At 45.8% G+C, this 13,612-nt stretch overlaps 1 protein-coding gene across 1 annotated transcript in view; it reads left to right on the top strand.

Moving 5' to 3' along the window:
- LOC310877660 (ryanodine receptor 3) overlaps positions 1–13,612 on the top strand; it is a gene marked incomplete at its 5' end in the record, with an annotated part of 230,555 nt that overhangs the window by 106,673 nt on the left and 110,270 nt on the right. The window contains 11 exons of the mRNA XM_083791611.1: positions 370–535; positions 1,653–1,739; positions 3,315–3,541; positions 3,640–3,852; positions 4,522–4,719; positions 5,656–5,947; positions 6,197–6,331; positions 6,879–7,079; positions 9,398–9,500; positions 10,972–11,133; positions 13,091–13,225. Coding sequence (XP_083647737.1) covers positions 370–535; positions 1,653–1,739; positions 3,315–3,541; positions 3,640–3,852; positions 4,522–4,719; positions 5,656–5,947; positions 6,197–6,331; positions 6,879–7,079; positions 9,398–9,500; positions 10,972–11,133; positions 13,091–13,225 — 1,919 coding nt within the window. The remainder of the gene's footprint in view (positions 1–369; positions 536–1,652; positions 1,740–3,314; positions 3,542–3,639; positions 3,853–4,521; positions 4,720–5,655; positions 5,948–6,196; positions 6,332–6,878; positions 7,080–9,397; positions 9,501–10,971; positions 11,134–13,090; positions 13,226–13,612) is intronic.

Raw genomic sequence — 13,612 nt, 5'->3', positions numbered from 1 at the left:
AGCAACACGATGGTGCAGAGTGCTAGAGCTTAGAACAAACATTCTTGATTGCCACCGCAGCGCAGCTGCCCCTGCTTGATCAGGCTGCCGTCCAGGTGGCATCATGTCATTTTGACTTAACACGCAATTATGGACGTACAGTCGTACACCTTCCTTCTACTAGCACGTCTCTGCCTGGAGCGCTGCACTCTGGCCTGTTTGTGGCTGGCTCCAATTTAAGGACACTCACCAGATCGGGGGTATCGGAGCGAGACCACACAATTTGTTGACGGAATTGTCAACCTAATATAGTCTTTAGTTCTAGTCACCGTAGCTTAGTTTTCATTTAGTTTTGGGTCCAAGGTTGTCTCATCCTCCTCTGTGTGACAGTGTGAAGAGGAGTAACTGCTACATGGTGTGGGGCGGCGACGTGACCACGGCGGCCCACGCGTCCGGCCGCAGCAACGTGGACCTGGAGGTGGGCTGTCTGATGGACCTGGCCACCGGCCTGCTGGCCTTCACCGTCAACGGCAAGGACATCTCCACCTCCTACCAGGTATTCTCATCCCGTTCCATCAGGGCCAGCGACGCCGGCCTCCTCGAGGTCCCCAAAAAGATCAACACCTGGGGCGACAGGGCCTTCTCTGTGGCTGTACTAGCTGACCTGGGGCGACAGGGCCTTCTCTGTGGCTGTACTAGCTGACCTGGGGCGACAGGGCCTTCTCTGTGGCTGTACCAGCTGTACTAGTTACTTTATGGACAGCCATCAATCCGCCCATCCACCTGTGGTATCTCCAACTCTCTGCATCTAGCCATCAATGTGTCCCTCCTCCCATCCCTGATATCAGTCATGGGAAAAAGTACTTGCATTTTGTACTAAAAGTATCAATACTGCAATCAATGCTGGAATTAAACATTTTTTGCTGTCCAAACGAGTAGAAAGTACTCTTTATGCAGAATGTCTCATTTAAAGTTTTCAAGTGCATACAAATATTTGTAAAATAGCAGATCTACAAGTTCATAGCAGATCTACATGTAGATTGGCTATTTTCAAATGGCCGAAATGTAAATTGGACTGAAGTGGGTAATGTAAAGCTGTCAAATAAATGTAGTGGAGTAAAAGTACAATATTTGGATCTGAGATGTAGTGCAGTCTAATTGGAAATACTCAGGTAAAGTACAACATTGTAAATAAGTACAGTACGTCAGTAAATGATGTACTGTACTTAGTATGCCTAAGTATGCTATCGTTGCCACCAAAGCAAGATGTGGTATCTCACCCTGTCAAACTTGAAAAGTACAAAGCTGTTCAAACGGTACGCTCTACACACACCTGGGGAAGTTAATCTCGCGGGAGCCTTTTCAAACGGGGTATAATCTCCTTATGTTATTTCACGCAGGGATGTGCATGGTGAGGCTTTGCTGTGCTATGAGTCATCCTGGCAGCCGACACTACTCTCTGAAACACACGTGCCGCACACACGTACACACTCGCGTCGCGTACACACATACACACACTACAAACACAGAACTATTCTGAGTCACGGCACTCCGCTAAACTGCTTCCTGCAAGTCACGTTCTCGTGTCACCGGCGCTCAACCCCCTTTCATGTTTGCCTCCTGACTGTACTGTGCAGGCTGGATATTAACAGCTTCTTCTTCTCTCTGCCAAGGTGGAACCGAACACCAAGCTGTTTCCTGCGGTGTTTGTGCGACCAACCAGCCCCAACCTCTTCCAGTTCGAGCTGACAAAGATAAAGGTATACACTCCTCCACTGCATCGCTGTCAATGGAGAAACAAAGGATGCTGTAATGATGATTTAAAACAGTGACTTTTTTCTTTTCAAAATCTTTTTCTTTTCATTTTATAACAGTATGCGTGTCAAGTCACAGATTCATAGAAAAATAAAAATAAAAACATTAGATTTTAGTATCAGTGACTGTGGGGTAAACAAACGTACTGTATAAATCACAGAGATCGTGGGCAGACGAAGACTGTTATTGTGCAAAACATGGCCCTTCAAGACAAAAGAAAAACGAAAAACATTTTCTCCCCAATTTAGTAAAGCCAATTCCCAATTCCCCAGCCTCTCTACAAGTACTCCATCTCTGCTAACCCCCACAATCAGTCATTGGGAGGCTGAAGAAAGCCTCAGGTCTCCTCCGATACCCGGGCCGTCAAGCCACCATCTTCTTTCCACCCGACAGTGGAAGGTCTCACCAGGGGGGCGTAACGCATGTGGAGGTACACACCTCCCTCCCCTGAACAGGCGCCTAAACAGTGACTTTTTTAATGAAAAATGTATTTCAATGAGACCCTGTTATTATTGTTGCTGTAGGCCAGAAACCTCATCTCCACATTCTAACTAACTGTGTTTTTTTGTGTCACATTCCACACCCTTATCTGCAGGCAGTTAAGCTAGATTGGGGGGAAGTCTCAGGCCTGCAACGCTGAGGCAGGCACTTCTTCTCACTCCATCTTACATTAGTGTGGTCACTCTGGCAAATTACACGATATGCATTACCTATTAATATGAACTATCTTTTTGTAAATGCATCCATCAACCCTCGTTTTAACACATGCAATATACATAAGGTCATTAAAAATTAAACCACAAACGTAGATGTCCATAATGGCCAAGGTTATGAAATTAACGACTCAGTTCATCAACTAATTAAAAGTGCCAGTTTAATTGTGCCGGTTCATAACTTTTTAGGCTGTGCTTAATTGGTAGCGATCAATCAATCAGGCACCGTACTAAACAGTATCTCAAGTTTCTGATTTATAAATGAAAAGCAGGGACATGGCCTGAGTTTATACTCAGCCCCGTTTGCAAAACAAATTCATACAGTATATCGTACCCGTAATCAAAAATGAAATTGACAAAATTGACAAAGTCGCCCAGAGGCAGCGCAGCAGTTAAGGTTACAACATACAAGTAAGGATAAGACGGATACAAAGTACTGTAGTATTATAGAAGAAACAAGGCATCAAGAAACAACAATAATAATATACCCTTTTACAATGTGTGTGCTGTGGGTCCTCCAGAATGCCATGCCGCTCTCTTTACAATGTGTGTTCTGTGCACGCATCCTAATAGCAGCCACTAGGCTCCCAGCATACATGCAGTAGGTCGATAAGATCGTCTTGATAACCTTGGTAACCTACTGGTGATTATCGCTTGATTTTCATTTGAATCCGCTAGTTCTGTGGGTCCTCCCTCCAGAACACCATGCCGCTGTCCTCTTTACGATATCCGTTCTGTGGGTCCTCCCTCCAGAACACCATGCCGCTGTCCTCTTTATGATATCCGTTCTGTGGGTCCTCCCTCCAGAACACCATGCCACTGTCCTCGGCCACCTTCAAGAGCGAGCACAGGAACCCGGTGCCGCAGTGTCCGCCGCGTCTGGACGTGCAGAGCATCAGCGCCGTGCTGTGGAGCCGCATGCCCAACACCTTCCTCAAGGTGGAGGCGGGCCGCGTCAGCGAGAGGCAGGGCTGGCTACTGCAGTGTGTGGAGCCGCTGCAGATGCTGGCCGTGCACATACCTGAGGAGAACAGGTACTACATTTTTCGTCTCTTTTTTTCGTGTTGGTGGTGTTGGCTTTTCGCGAAAAACCAACACCACTCCGCTCCCCTCCTCCCTACCTCCCCCTTAGGTGCGTGGACATCATGGAGCTCTCGGAGCAGGAGGACATGCGGCGGTTCCACTACCACACGCTGAAGCTGTACTGCGCACTGTGCGCGCTGGGCAACACGCGCGTAGCCCATGCACTCTGCAGCCACCTGGACCAGTCCCAGCTGCTCTACACCATCGACAACCAGTACCTGTCGGGCGCGCTGCGCGAGGGATTCTACGGCGCACTCATCAGGCATGCACCATATATATATATATACTGTATATAGAGAGAGAGAGATTTACTCAGGTACTTTATCTCAGGTACTATGTGTAATTTTCTTTGTGGAAAAAGAGGGTGACACGTTTTAGAATTTTGGTTTGGTGTTGGGACCTAGTGGTCCACACTGGAGAAAAACCTTTCAACTGTGAACAGTTACAAGAGTTTCAGTGTTTTTCAGAACCTGAAGAGACACCAGCGTATCCACACTGTCTGTAAACAATGTAACAAGAGTTTCAGTCAGTTAAGTCATCGGAAGTCACACCAGCGTGGCCGTCGGTCTCGGAAGTCGAACCCGTGGCATGCCGTCCGGCTGGCTTGGCAGTCTAGGGGCTCCATTTTCGTCACCGCTAAACCCCTTATCCCTAAACTTCTTTGCGTTTTTTTACTATTTTGAAAAACATTTTTGAATAGTTCAACTAGCAAATCTACATTGATACGTTGTGACCTTGTAGACTGGCCATTTCAAAAATGTTTTTCAAAAATAGTAAATATAGGCAAAGAAGTTTAGGGATAAGAGGTTTAGTGGTGATGAAAATGTAGCCCTACGTGCCCAGATGGTTGAGCTAACCGTCCGGGCCTTCGCCCACTCTTTTACCTGTAAAACGGTGATGTGACAATAAAGATGGTTCTGATTGTCACCAGCATCCACCTAGAGACGGCCAAGGAGGCGCGGCTCATGATGAACAACGAGTTCATCGTGCCCGTCACGGCCGAGACGCGCTCCATCCGCCTCTTCGCCGACGCCGCCAAGAGCCGCCATCTGCCGCCGGGGACGGGGCTCAGCACGTCGCTCATGCCCCGCCTCAACTTCGCCCCGCCCTGCTTCATCAACGCTGCCAGGTAGGGATGGATGATGGATGGATGGGGGCGGTTGTGAAAACGACATGTTGCGATTATTGTGTTGTTGTTATTAGGGAAAGTAAAAGATGAGCGTTATTTTTTAGTGGTGCAGCCACTCCAATGCACAGCGATGTGTGTCCCTATGTCTGTCTGTCTGTCTGTCTGTTTAGGGTACCAACAAGTGACAAAGTGGCGCTGTTGAGCTTCACACTGTGCACAGGTGCATTATGGGAAGCTCAGTTTTTAGCAGTCATTACATAACACACACACACACACACACACACACACACACACACACACACACACACACACACGCACACACACACACACAGGGCCCCTGCCCAGTGTCCATATACAGTATGGACCTGGCCTGTTCTGACAATATTCTGAGTTTTCTGACTTCTCCATAGACTCCATATTTGGGCATGCCTGGCAAAGAACTCCATATATGGGCATAAAAGGAAAACAGACATAATATCTGGGTTGGGCATGCATTTCTAACTTTCATCGTTCCAAGTAGGCTCCTGTAGAGGCCCCACGGGCACCGCTCTAGTAATGCAAATGCTATGCATTAAAAGTATTCATTTAATTGCAACAACTTGATCTCTCCTTTCATTGAACCCATTTTATATCGTTAAAAATACCGTAAGACGGTGGCCGTGGCTCAGCGGTCCAGGCCGCGGGTTCGACTCCCGATCCCGACGGCCTTTACTGCATGTAAAGGCATCCCCCATCTCTCTCCCCATTTCCTGTCAGCCTACTGTCTATCCCTCCATAAAATAAAGGCGAAAGCCACAAAAAAAAAACATAACAAAAAAAAAAGATAATACCGTAAGACGTGCCCACACGTCCTTAGCCCCCTGCGGTTGTATTTGATAAGACGTGTGTGGACGTCCTGGGCATTAAAATGTATCGTCCCATCCCTATAACCGGCAGGCGGGAGCAGCACCTCTACAGCCCTCAGATCCCGCTGGACGTGCTGAAGGAGAAGGCCATCAGCATGCTGACGGAGGCGGTGCAGGGCAGCGGCGCCCACATCCGTGACCCCGTGGGCGGCAGCGTGGAGTACCAGTTTGTGCCCATCCTGCGGCTCACGGGCACGCTGCTCACCATGGGCGTGCTGCGCAGCGAGGACGTGCACAAGATCCTCATGCTCATCGAGCCCAACGTGTTCGGGGAGACCACCGCCACGCGAGAGGACGTCTCTGCGGCGCCTGCCGACATCACGGTACTGCTGATTTTTTTATTTTATTTTTTACTTCATAATTTGTATCCGCTGATTTCGTCATTTTGTAGATCAGCTATTTTGAGCATGCGGCCTGACAAAATACAATTTAGTCGACTAAATCAACTGTACATTTAGTCGACTAAAACTATAACATTTCAGATTAAAAGAAAAATGTGACTGAAACTAAATGGAATTTTACTCAAAATACTAATAATGACAAAGTAAATGAAATGTCCAAATCAACACCAGGCTACGGAGAAGGAAGGGCTCACGGGGGCGGAGGAGAAGGCGGTGGAGGCCGGAGAGGAGGAGGCGGCTAAAGACGCCAAGCAGCCAATGAAAGGGCTGCTGGAGAAGAGGCTGCCTGAGCCGGTCAAACGACAGGTAGAGAAGTGAAATTACTGCCGCCAAAGCGAAAACATTGTGAAGATGCGCTATAGAACAACTTTGCTTTATGTTTACTTACGTGGCCAGATAGGACTGAGGTTTATGGTTAGATCTGGGGTCAGGGTTAGTAATCGGACAACGCGCCATACGCAACGTCAGACAATGGCTGACAACAAACGTCAATATGTAGGAAATGTCCATACTGTCTCCATTGCATGGTCCTGATAAGGGCTGATAACGGAGATTAACCCATTCTGACCTGAGATCAGATTAATACGAGGTTTCCGCCAGACACACACTGGTCTGATGAACCCATTCTGACCTGAGATCAGATTCTAAAAATGTCAGTCGCTCTTCGATTTTTCTAAAAATAGCAGACCTACAAGCTCGTATCGCGCCACTCAGTGGCGCGATACGAGCTTGTAGATCTGCTATTTTTAAATAGCTAAAGCACGACATGATGCTGACACCAAAATGGGTGCCCGGTCAGAATGGGTTAAATCATCTGATAGCATCCCAAACCGCTATCATCTCCAACCCCCAGATGTGTGAGCTGCTCCACTACTTCTGCGACTGCGAGCTGAAGCATCGCATCGAGGCCATCGTGTCCTTCTCCGACAGCTTCGTGTCCAAGCTGCAGTACAACCAGAAGTTCCGCTACAACGAGCTGATGCTGGCGCTCAACATGTCGGCCGCCATCACCGCCAAGAAGACCAAGGAGTTCCGCTCGCCTCCTCAGGAACAGGTGAGATGACCACACGTGTGTGTGTGTGTGTGTGGGGTTGGGGGGGGGGGGGGGGGTTTGTGTTGTGGAGTTGTGGACCATTGGTTCTCAAACCAGGGGGGGGGGGGGGGTTCCAGGAGGTATGAAGTGGTTTAAATAATAATTTAAACCACTTCATCCGTGTTGGATATTGAAAAACAGCAGATGTACAATCTCACACGCGATTGTACATATATTGTACAATTGTGTACATACTGTATATGTACACAATAATTTGGAATTTGTTTTAATATAAATCTTCCTCTTCCGGGGGTCCGGGGCACGGCACTGAACCCCTGGCAGCTCCAGTGGAGTGAGTGTGTGTGTGTGTGTGTGTGTGTGTGTGTGTGTGTGTGTGTGTGTGTGTGTGTGTGTGTGTGTGTGTGTGTGTGTGTGTGTGTGTGTGTGTGTGTGTGTGTGTGTGTGTGTGTGAAAATGAGCATTTGTGCTCGGCAACTATAAACAAAGGACAAGGACAAAAAGAAGAGTTTGCTTTACCGCCTTGACGTTTTCTTCCTTAGCCGTGCAGGTGAATCGCTAAATCTCTTCATAAATCGTGCAGATGTTGTAGATGATGTGGGAAATAAGTCCACAGAATGTGGACTTATTTCTGTGTCTTCTGCCTTGACCAGGACGGCGTTGATTGAAAGAAATGACAATGACTTAGCCCCGGTCAGAAACTGTCACTGTCACATACAGTGGTCCATACAAACATTATCATCGGAATTCAGAAGAAAGAAAAGGTTACTGCGGAATTCCCCTTTAACCCATTTTGGGCGGGAACCCCTTTTGGTGTTAGCATTATGTTATGCTTTAGCTATTGAGAAACGAGCTTGTAGGTCTGTTATTTTTTTAAGAAATCGAAGAACGACTGACATAGAAACATAGCCTTTTCAGAAAACTGTCATTTTCAAACAGACATTTTTAGAATCTGATCTCAGGTCAGAATGGGTTAAAGAAACTGGTCTAGCATTGACATGTGCGTCTCCAAATAGAAATACAAGGTGTGACACGGGGCAGCAGTCTTAAGCCATTAGCTTGTCACCCCGTCCCATAACTCAGTTTAGTGAGTGTTGAACTGCGGCCAGCTCTCTCCGCTCCCGCATGGCTGCAGACATCTGCTGCTCTTAACCTCCTTACGCTGCTGTCGCAAACGCAACACTTTCACATGAACCCGTTTGGACCTGGAATACCTTGTTGTACCTTTCAACACGGGAAAGCATCTGTGTCGTTTTAGTCATTAGAGTACCAGTGGTGGAATGTAACCAAGTACATTTCCTTAAGCACTACACTTTAGTACAGTTTTGAGTATTTCCAATTTACAATACTTTTACTTCTTCTACTACACTACATCTCGGATTCAAATATTGTTCTTTTACTCTTTTACTTTGTACAATTTGATTATTATTACAATATATACATTAACCACTACATTAACCACCCATTTGAAAGCTTGAAATGGGACATTCTGCACAATTAATACTTTTACTTTTGGTATTTCAAGTACATTTTGAATTCCGGATTATTTCTATATTGCCGTATTGATACTTACTTAAGTAAAAAAGAATAGTGTACATTTCCCACCACTGGTTGTTACTATATGTATCGTCACTATCGAGCAGAAACCTTGTATCTCTGGCCTGGGCCGTGGCTCAGCGGTCCAGGCACCTTGGCCAGTAGTCAGAGTCTGACAGTTTGCCGTGGGTTCGACTCCCGATCCCGACGGTCTTTACTGCATGTCACTCCCCCTTCTCTCTCCCCAATTTCCTGTCAGCCTTATCCCTTTATAAAAAATCACACCCGTGTGAACCGAGTGGTGCAACTCCCCCTCTCTCCCCCCCCTCCTCTCTCTCTCTCATTAGCAGGCAACAGTGCAGCACTGTCTCTCTCTCTGTTTCTGGCAAACAGCGCCCCTACTGGTACTCATTATACTGGTGCACATTAATGAACACATAGGTAGGTGAACACGGACATTGCTGTTCCTTGGAGTGGTTGCACCACTCAAATATATAAAATAAAGGCAAAAGCCCCAAAGAAAATAAAAATAAATCTTGTATCTTCAAGTTTCAAAGTTGTACGTTTTTCGTAAATGAAAGTCCTACTTCATCGTGAGTGTCGCACAAAAGTAATGAAAATAGCCGATCATCACTATTTGCATTCACCTACAGTACATAACGGTCGGGTGGAAACCTCAACTGTTACTTTTCAGCAAATCTACAAGCTCAAAAGGAGTTGCTTTTTGAAAAGGAAAAAAATATGGAGATGAGAGGTTTCTGTGTGTGTGTGTGTGCGTGTTTCAGATCAACATGCTGCTGAACTTCAGCACGGGTGAGGACTGTCCGTGTCCAGAGGACATCCAGGAGGAGCTGTACGACTTCCACAACGATCTGCGTCTCCACTGTGGTGAGTCACACCTCCTAACCGTGCTCCTGTTGTTCAGCTCAGCAGAGAGCTGGCTCCCACCAAACCTTTTAGCTCAAGACCCGGAAGAGTAATTAAGACGTTTTCCCGGGACCCAAACTAGTGAAAATAGCCATTGTGAGCTTGTAGATCGGCTATTTCCACTACTTCTTTAAGCATTCGTTTTCTAATTCATGGAAATTCATTGCATTTTCTTTGATTTATTTATGAAATTACTGAAAGGAATCATTGAATTTATTCACGAAAAATTTTGCGTTTTTTGAAAATGTTTTGAAATGATAACAATTAAAACCAAATATGTAGGATGTAAATGGTTATCTAAAAGCTCACAATATGAGCAAAAAATAATTGTACTCGAATGGACCGTATGGAACCATACGGCTCCATTCGGTTCCATCTGTACACTGCTAGACACAAATGAATGCTGAGAACTTCAGTGTGTGCAATGACAGTGCCACAGAATGGGACAAGGAATATGGAGCGAATTTCTGTGACAATCCGATTAACGTTACTCAGAGGAAATCTGATGCATGGCTCTTCAAATGAGACCAGAGAAAGAAAGGCGTGCGATAAATTGGTAATTTCCCCTTTGTTGTGAGTGGCTTAATATGATTTGCTCCCTTGCATTTCTCATGCATTTCCCTCCTATCCGCTGCAGTTTGTGGTGTTTGAGTGGCGAGGGGCGAATTATAACCATCCCTACTCTGCTTTTTTTTCTCCCAACCTACTGATATCTCTCTCTCTCTCTCTCTCTCTCTCTCTCTCTCTCTGTGTTTCTCTCTGCGCATCAGTGGTGAGAGAGAGAGAGCAGTGTCTCTCCAGATAGCTCTCTGACATCTCAATGTTTTTTGTTAAATAATTGAATCGTCCCCGTCCTCCGGAGATCTGATGACCGTCTTAGTGCTGCTGCAAAGCATCAGCACGGGCCGATTGCACAAGCCACAACAAAGACAGTGTAGGCCTGTCACAATTATTACATAATCGCCTAATAACAATTATTTGAGATAATCGCAATTATTTATTTCATAATCGTCAGTCGTTTCCATGTTGACATACAAAAAATAGTCATGGAAACAGGCTATACTGTATATATCAGGAGCATTCACATCATATGTGAAACATGCCTGTGTTAAAGCATTGCTTGTTTGCTTAATGAACTTGGACCAACGGAGAGAACCAAAACAACCCGAATATCTGTATATATATAATATCTGTCTGTCCGTGGGTCTGTGCATCGCATCTCTGTGTGTTTTGAGGGTGTAAGCATACACTTGAGAGTTGGTAGTAATATAACACTGCAATCTGCCGTTAAAATCCAAAGAAGAGGTGTATGCCTGTGCACGCTCACCATGTGTGTGTATAGTACATGACATACAGTAGTACATGAAAATAATAGTGTCATAATCAGTGCAGTGTAAACGGTACACCTAACCAGCTCATATGGATATGTCAGTGCTGTCCATGGTGCTGAAGCCTGGTTATGTGGATAGAGGAGCGCTGTCCATGGTGCTGAAGATTAGTGATAGAGGAGTGCTGTCCATTAGTGATAGAGGAGTGCTGTCCATGGTGCTGAAGATTAGTGATATAGGAGTGCTGTCCATGGTGCTGAAGCTTAGTGATAGAGGAGTGCTGTCCATGGTGCTGAATATAGTGATAGAGGAGTGCTGTCATTGGTGCTGAAGCTTAGTGATACAGGAGTGCTGTCCATGGTGCTGAATATAGTGATAGAGGAGTGCTGTCATTGGTGCTGAATATAGTGATAGAGGAGTGCTGTCCATGGTGCTGAAGCTTAGTGATAGATGGGGGCTGTCCATGGTGCTGAATATAGTGATAGAGGAGTGCTGTCATTGGTGCTGAAGCTTAGTGATACAGGAGTGCTGTCCATGGTGCTGAATATAGTGATAGAGGAGTGCTGTCATTGGTGCTGAATATAGTGATAGAGGAGTGCTGTCCATGGTGCTGAAGCTTAGTGATAGATGGGGGCTGTCCATGGTGCTGAATATAGTGATAGAGGAGTGCTGTCATTGGTGCTGAAGCTTAGTGATAGAGGAGTGCTGTCCGTGGTGCTGAATATAGTGATAGAGGAGTGCTGTCATTGGTGCTGAATATAGTGATACAGGAGTGCTGTCCATGGTGCTGAATATAGTGATAGAGGAGTGCTGTCATTGGTGCTGAATATAGTGATAGAGGAGTGCTGTCCGTGGTGCTGAATATAGTGATAGAGGAGTGCTGTCCATGGTGCTGAAGCTTAGTGATAGATGGGGGCTGTCCATGGTGCTGAATATAGTGATAGAGGAGTGCTGTCATTGGTGCTGAAGCTTAGTGATAGAGGAGTGCTGTCCGTGGTGCTGAATATAGTGATAGAGGAGTGCTGTCATTGGTGCTGAAGCTTAGTGATACAGGAGTGCTGTCCATGGTGCTGAATATAGTGATAGAGGAGTGCTGTCCATGGTGCTGAAGCTTAGTGATAGATGGGTGCTGTCCATGGTGCTGAATATAGTGATAGAGGAGTGCTGTCATTGGTGCTGAAGCTTAGTGATAGATGGGTGCTGTCCATGGTGCTGAATATAGTGATAGAGGAGTGCTGTCATTGGTGCTGAAGCTTAGTGATAGATGGGTGCTGTCCATGGTGCTGAATATAGTGATAGAGGAGTGCTGTCATTGGTGCTGAAGCTTAGTGATAGATGGGTGCTGTCCATGGTGCTGACGTTTAGTTGCGTGGATAGGTAAATGTTCCCCATGGTATAAAGCACTGACTCTCAAACTGGGCGCCTGATGAGGATATTACAAGTGGCCCCTCAAATAATGTAAAATATTTTATTGCTAATATAAATCATTTATATAACAAGGTATCCGGCTGTGTTGTGTAAGTGGCCTGATCGGTGGGCCATTGCCAGGTGGTCCTGACTCATCAAATCAAATCAAATCAAATCAAATAAAACTTTATTTATATAGCACATTTCCAACAGCCAAAGGCCGACCAAAGTGCTGAACAAGGAAAAGCAAATGCAACAGAAACATCAATGGCAATAAATATAAAACAATAACATGCCTTGACATAGCAAAAATAAAAGGGCGCAATTAAAAGGGATTTAAAAACCCCAATCGGGTCCTGGGGCCCGTCACCCCTGCTCCTCTTGCTGGTCGTAAGCTGGACAAGCAGCACCTTAACGCTCTGGGTGGGACATAGCCTAGGGCTCAATTATGTCAGAGAGATATGAGGGTTAGAGACCTTGATTTAAAAACAAATAAAATAACCTTAAAATCAATTCTGAAAATGAAAGCATGAGGACTCCTGATATAAAGCTGATTCTGGCACTGAAGCTCATAATGAGCTTCTTTCTCCATCTGTAAAAGCATAACTGGAACCTTTTCTAGTTTATATTAACACTTAACCATGTTCACTTTGACTTTCAGAATGTTTAGAAAATGCCCCCAAAGATTTACACATTGTGAGCATGTAGATCGGATATTTCTGCGCAACAACAAAACATAAAAAGCTGGAATATGGAGATAAAAAGTTTGTTTGTGTGTGTGTGCGCATGTGCATGCATGTGTGCGTGCGTTTGTAGGAAACCCTATGGAGGAAGAGGATGAAGAGCAGGATACGTCCATCAAAGGTCGTCTCCTTGCCCTTGTGTACAAGGTCAAAGGTCAGCCTCACAAAACAGAGGAGGAGCCGACAGTAAAGGAGCAGACTAAACCCTGTGAGTATTCCCTGTTGCTACTGCAGCGTGTGTTGTTATGATGGTCGTCTAAAACACTGTCAGTCGAACCCTGAGGTGAAGTCAAAATGTGTTGTTGTTGTTGTTGAAATGGTCACGAAGACAACGGTCCATTTCATATGAAGTTTGCACTAGATTCACATCAGACTTCTCCTTGCCATCTGTACCCCTCTCTCTCTCTGTCAGCCCCCCCTCCCCCCCGCAGCACAGAGCTGCTGTATTGCGGCACACATTGCTGCCCCTGACGGGGGATGTCGAACACCATAGTCTTTCGGTTTCAATTTCATTATGTTAATGTGAAGGAGGTGCAGATGAATGGACGAGCTCTGGACTGAGGATTGTCTTCAGTCAGCAGATCTGACAACGTCA

The sequence above is a fragment of the Protomyctophum parallelum genome, assembly GCF_964188405.1.
Source record: "Protomyctophum parallelum genome assembly, chromosome: 20".
Taxonomy (NCBI): Eukaryota; Metazoa; Chordata; class Actinopteri; order Myctophiformes; family Myctophidae; genus Protomyctophum; species Protomyctophum parallelum.
Note: the sequence above shows the minus strand (reverse complement) of the source record. Positions and strands in the feature narration are given on the sequence as shown.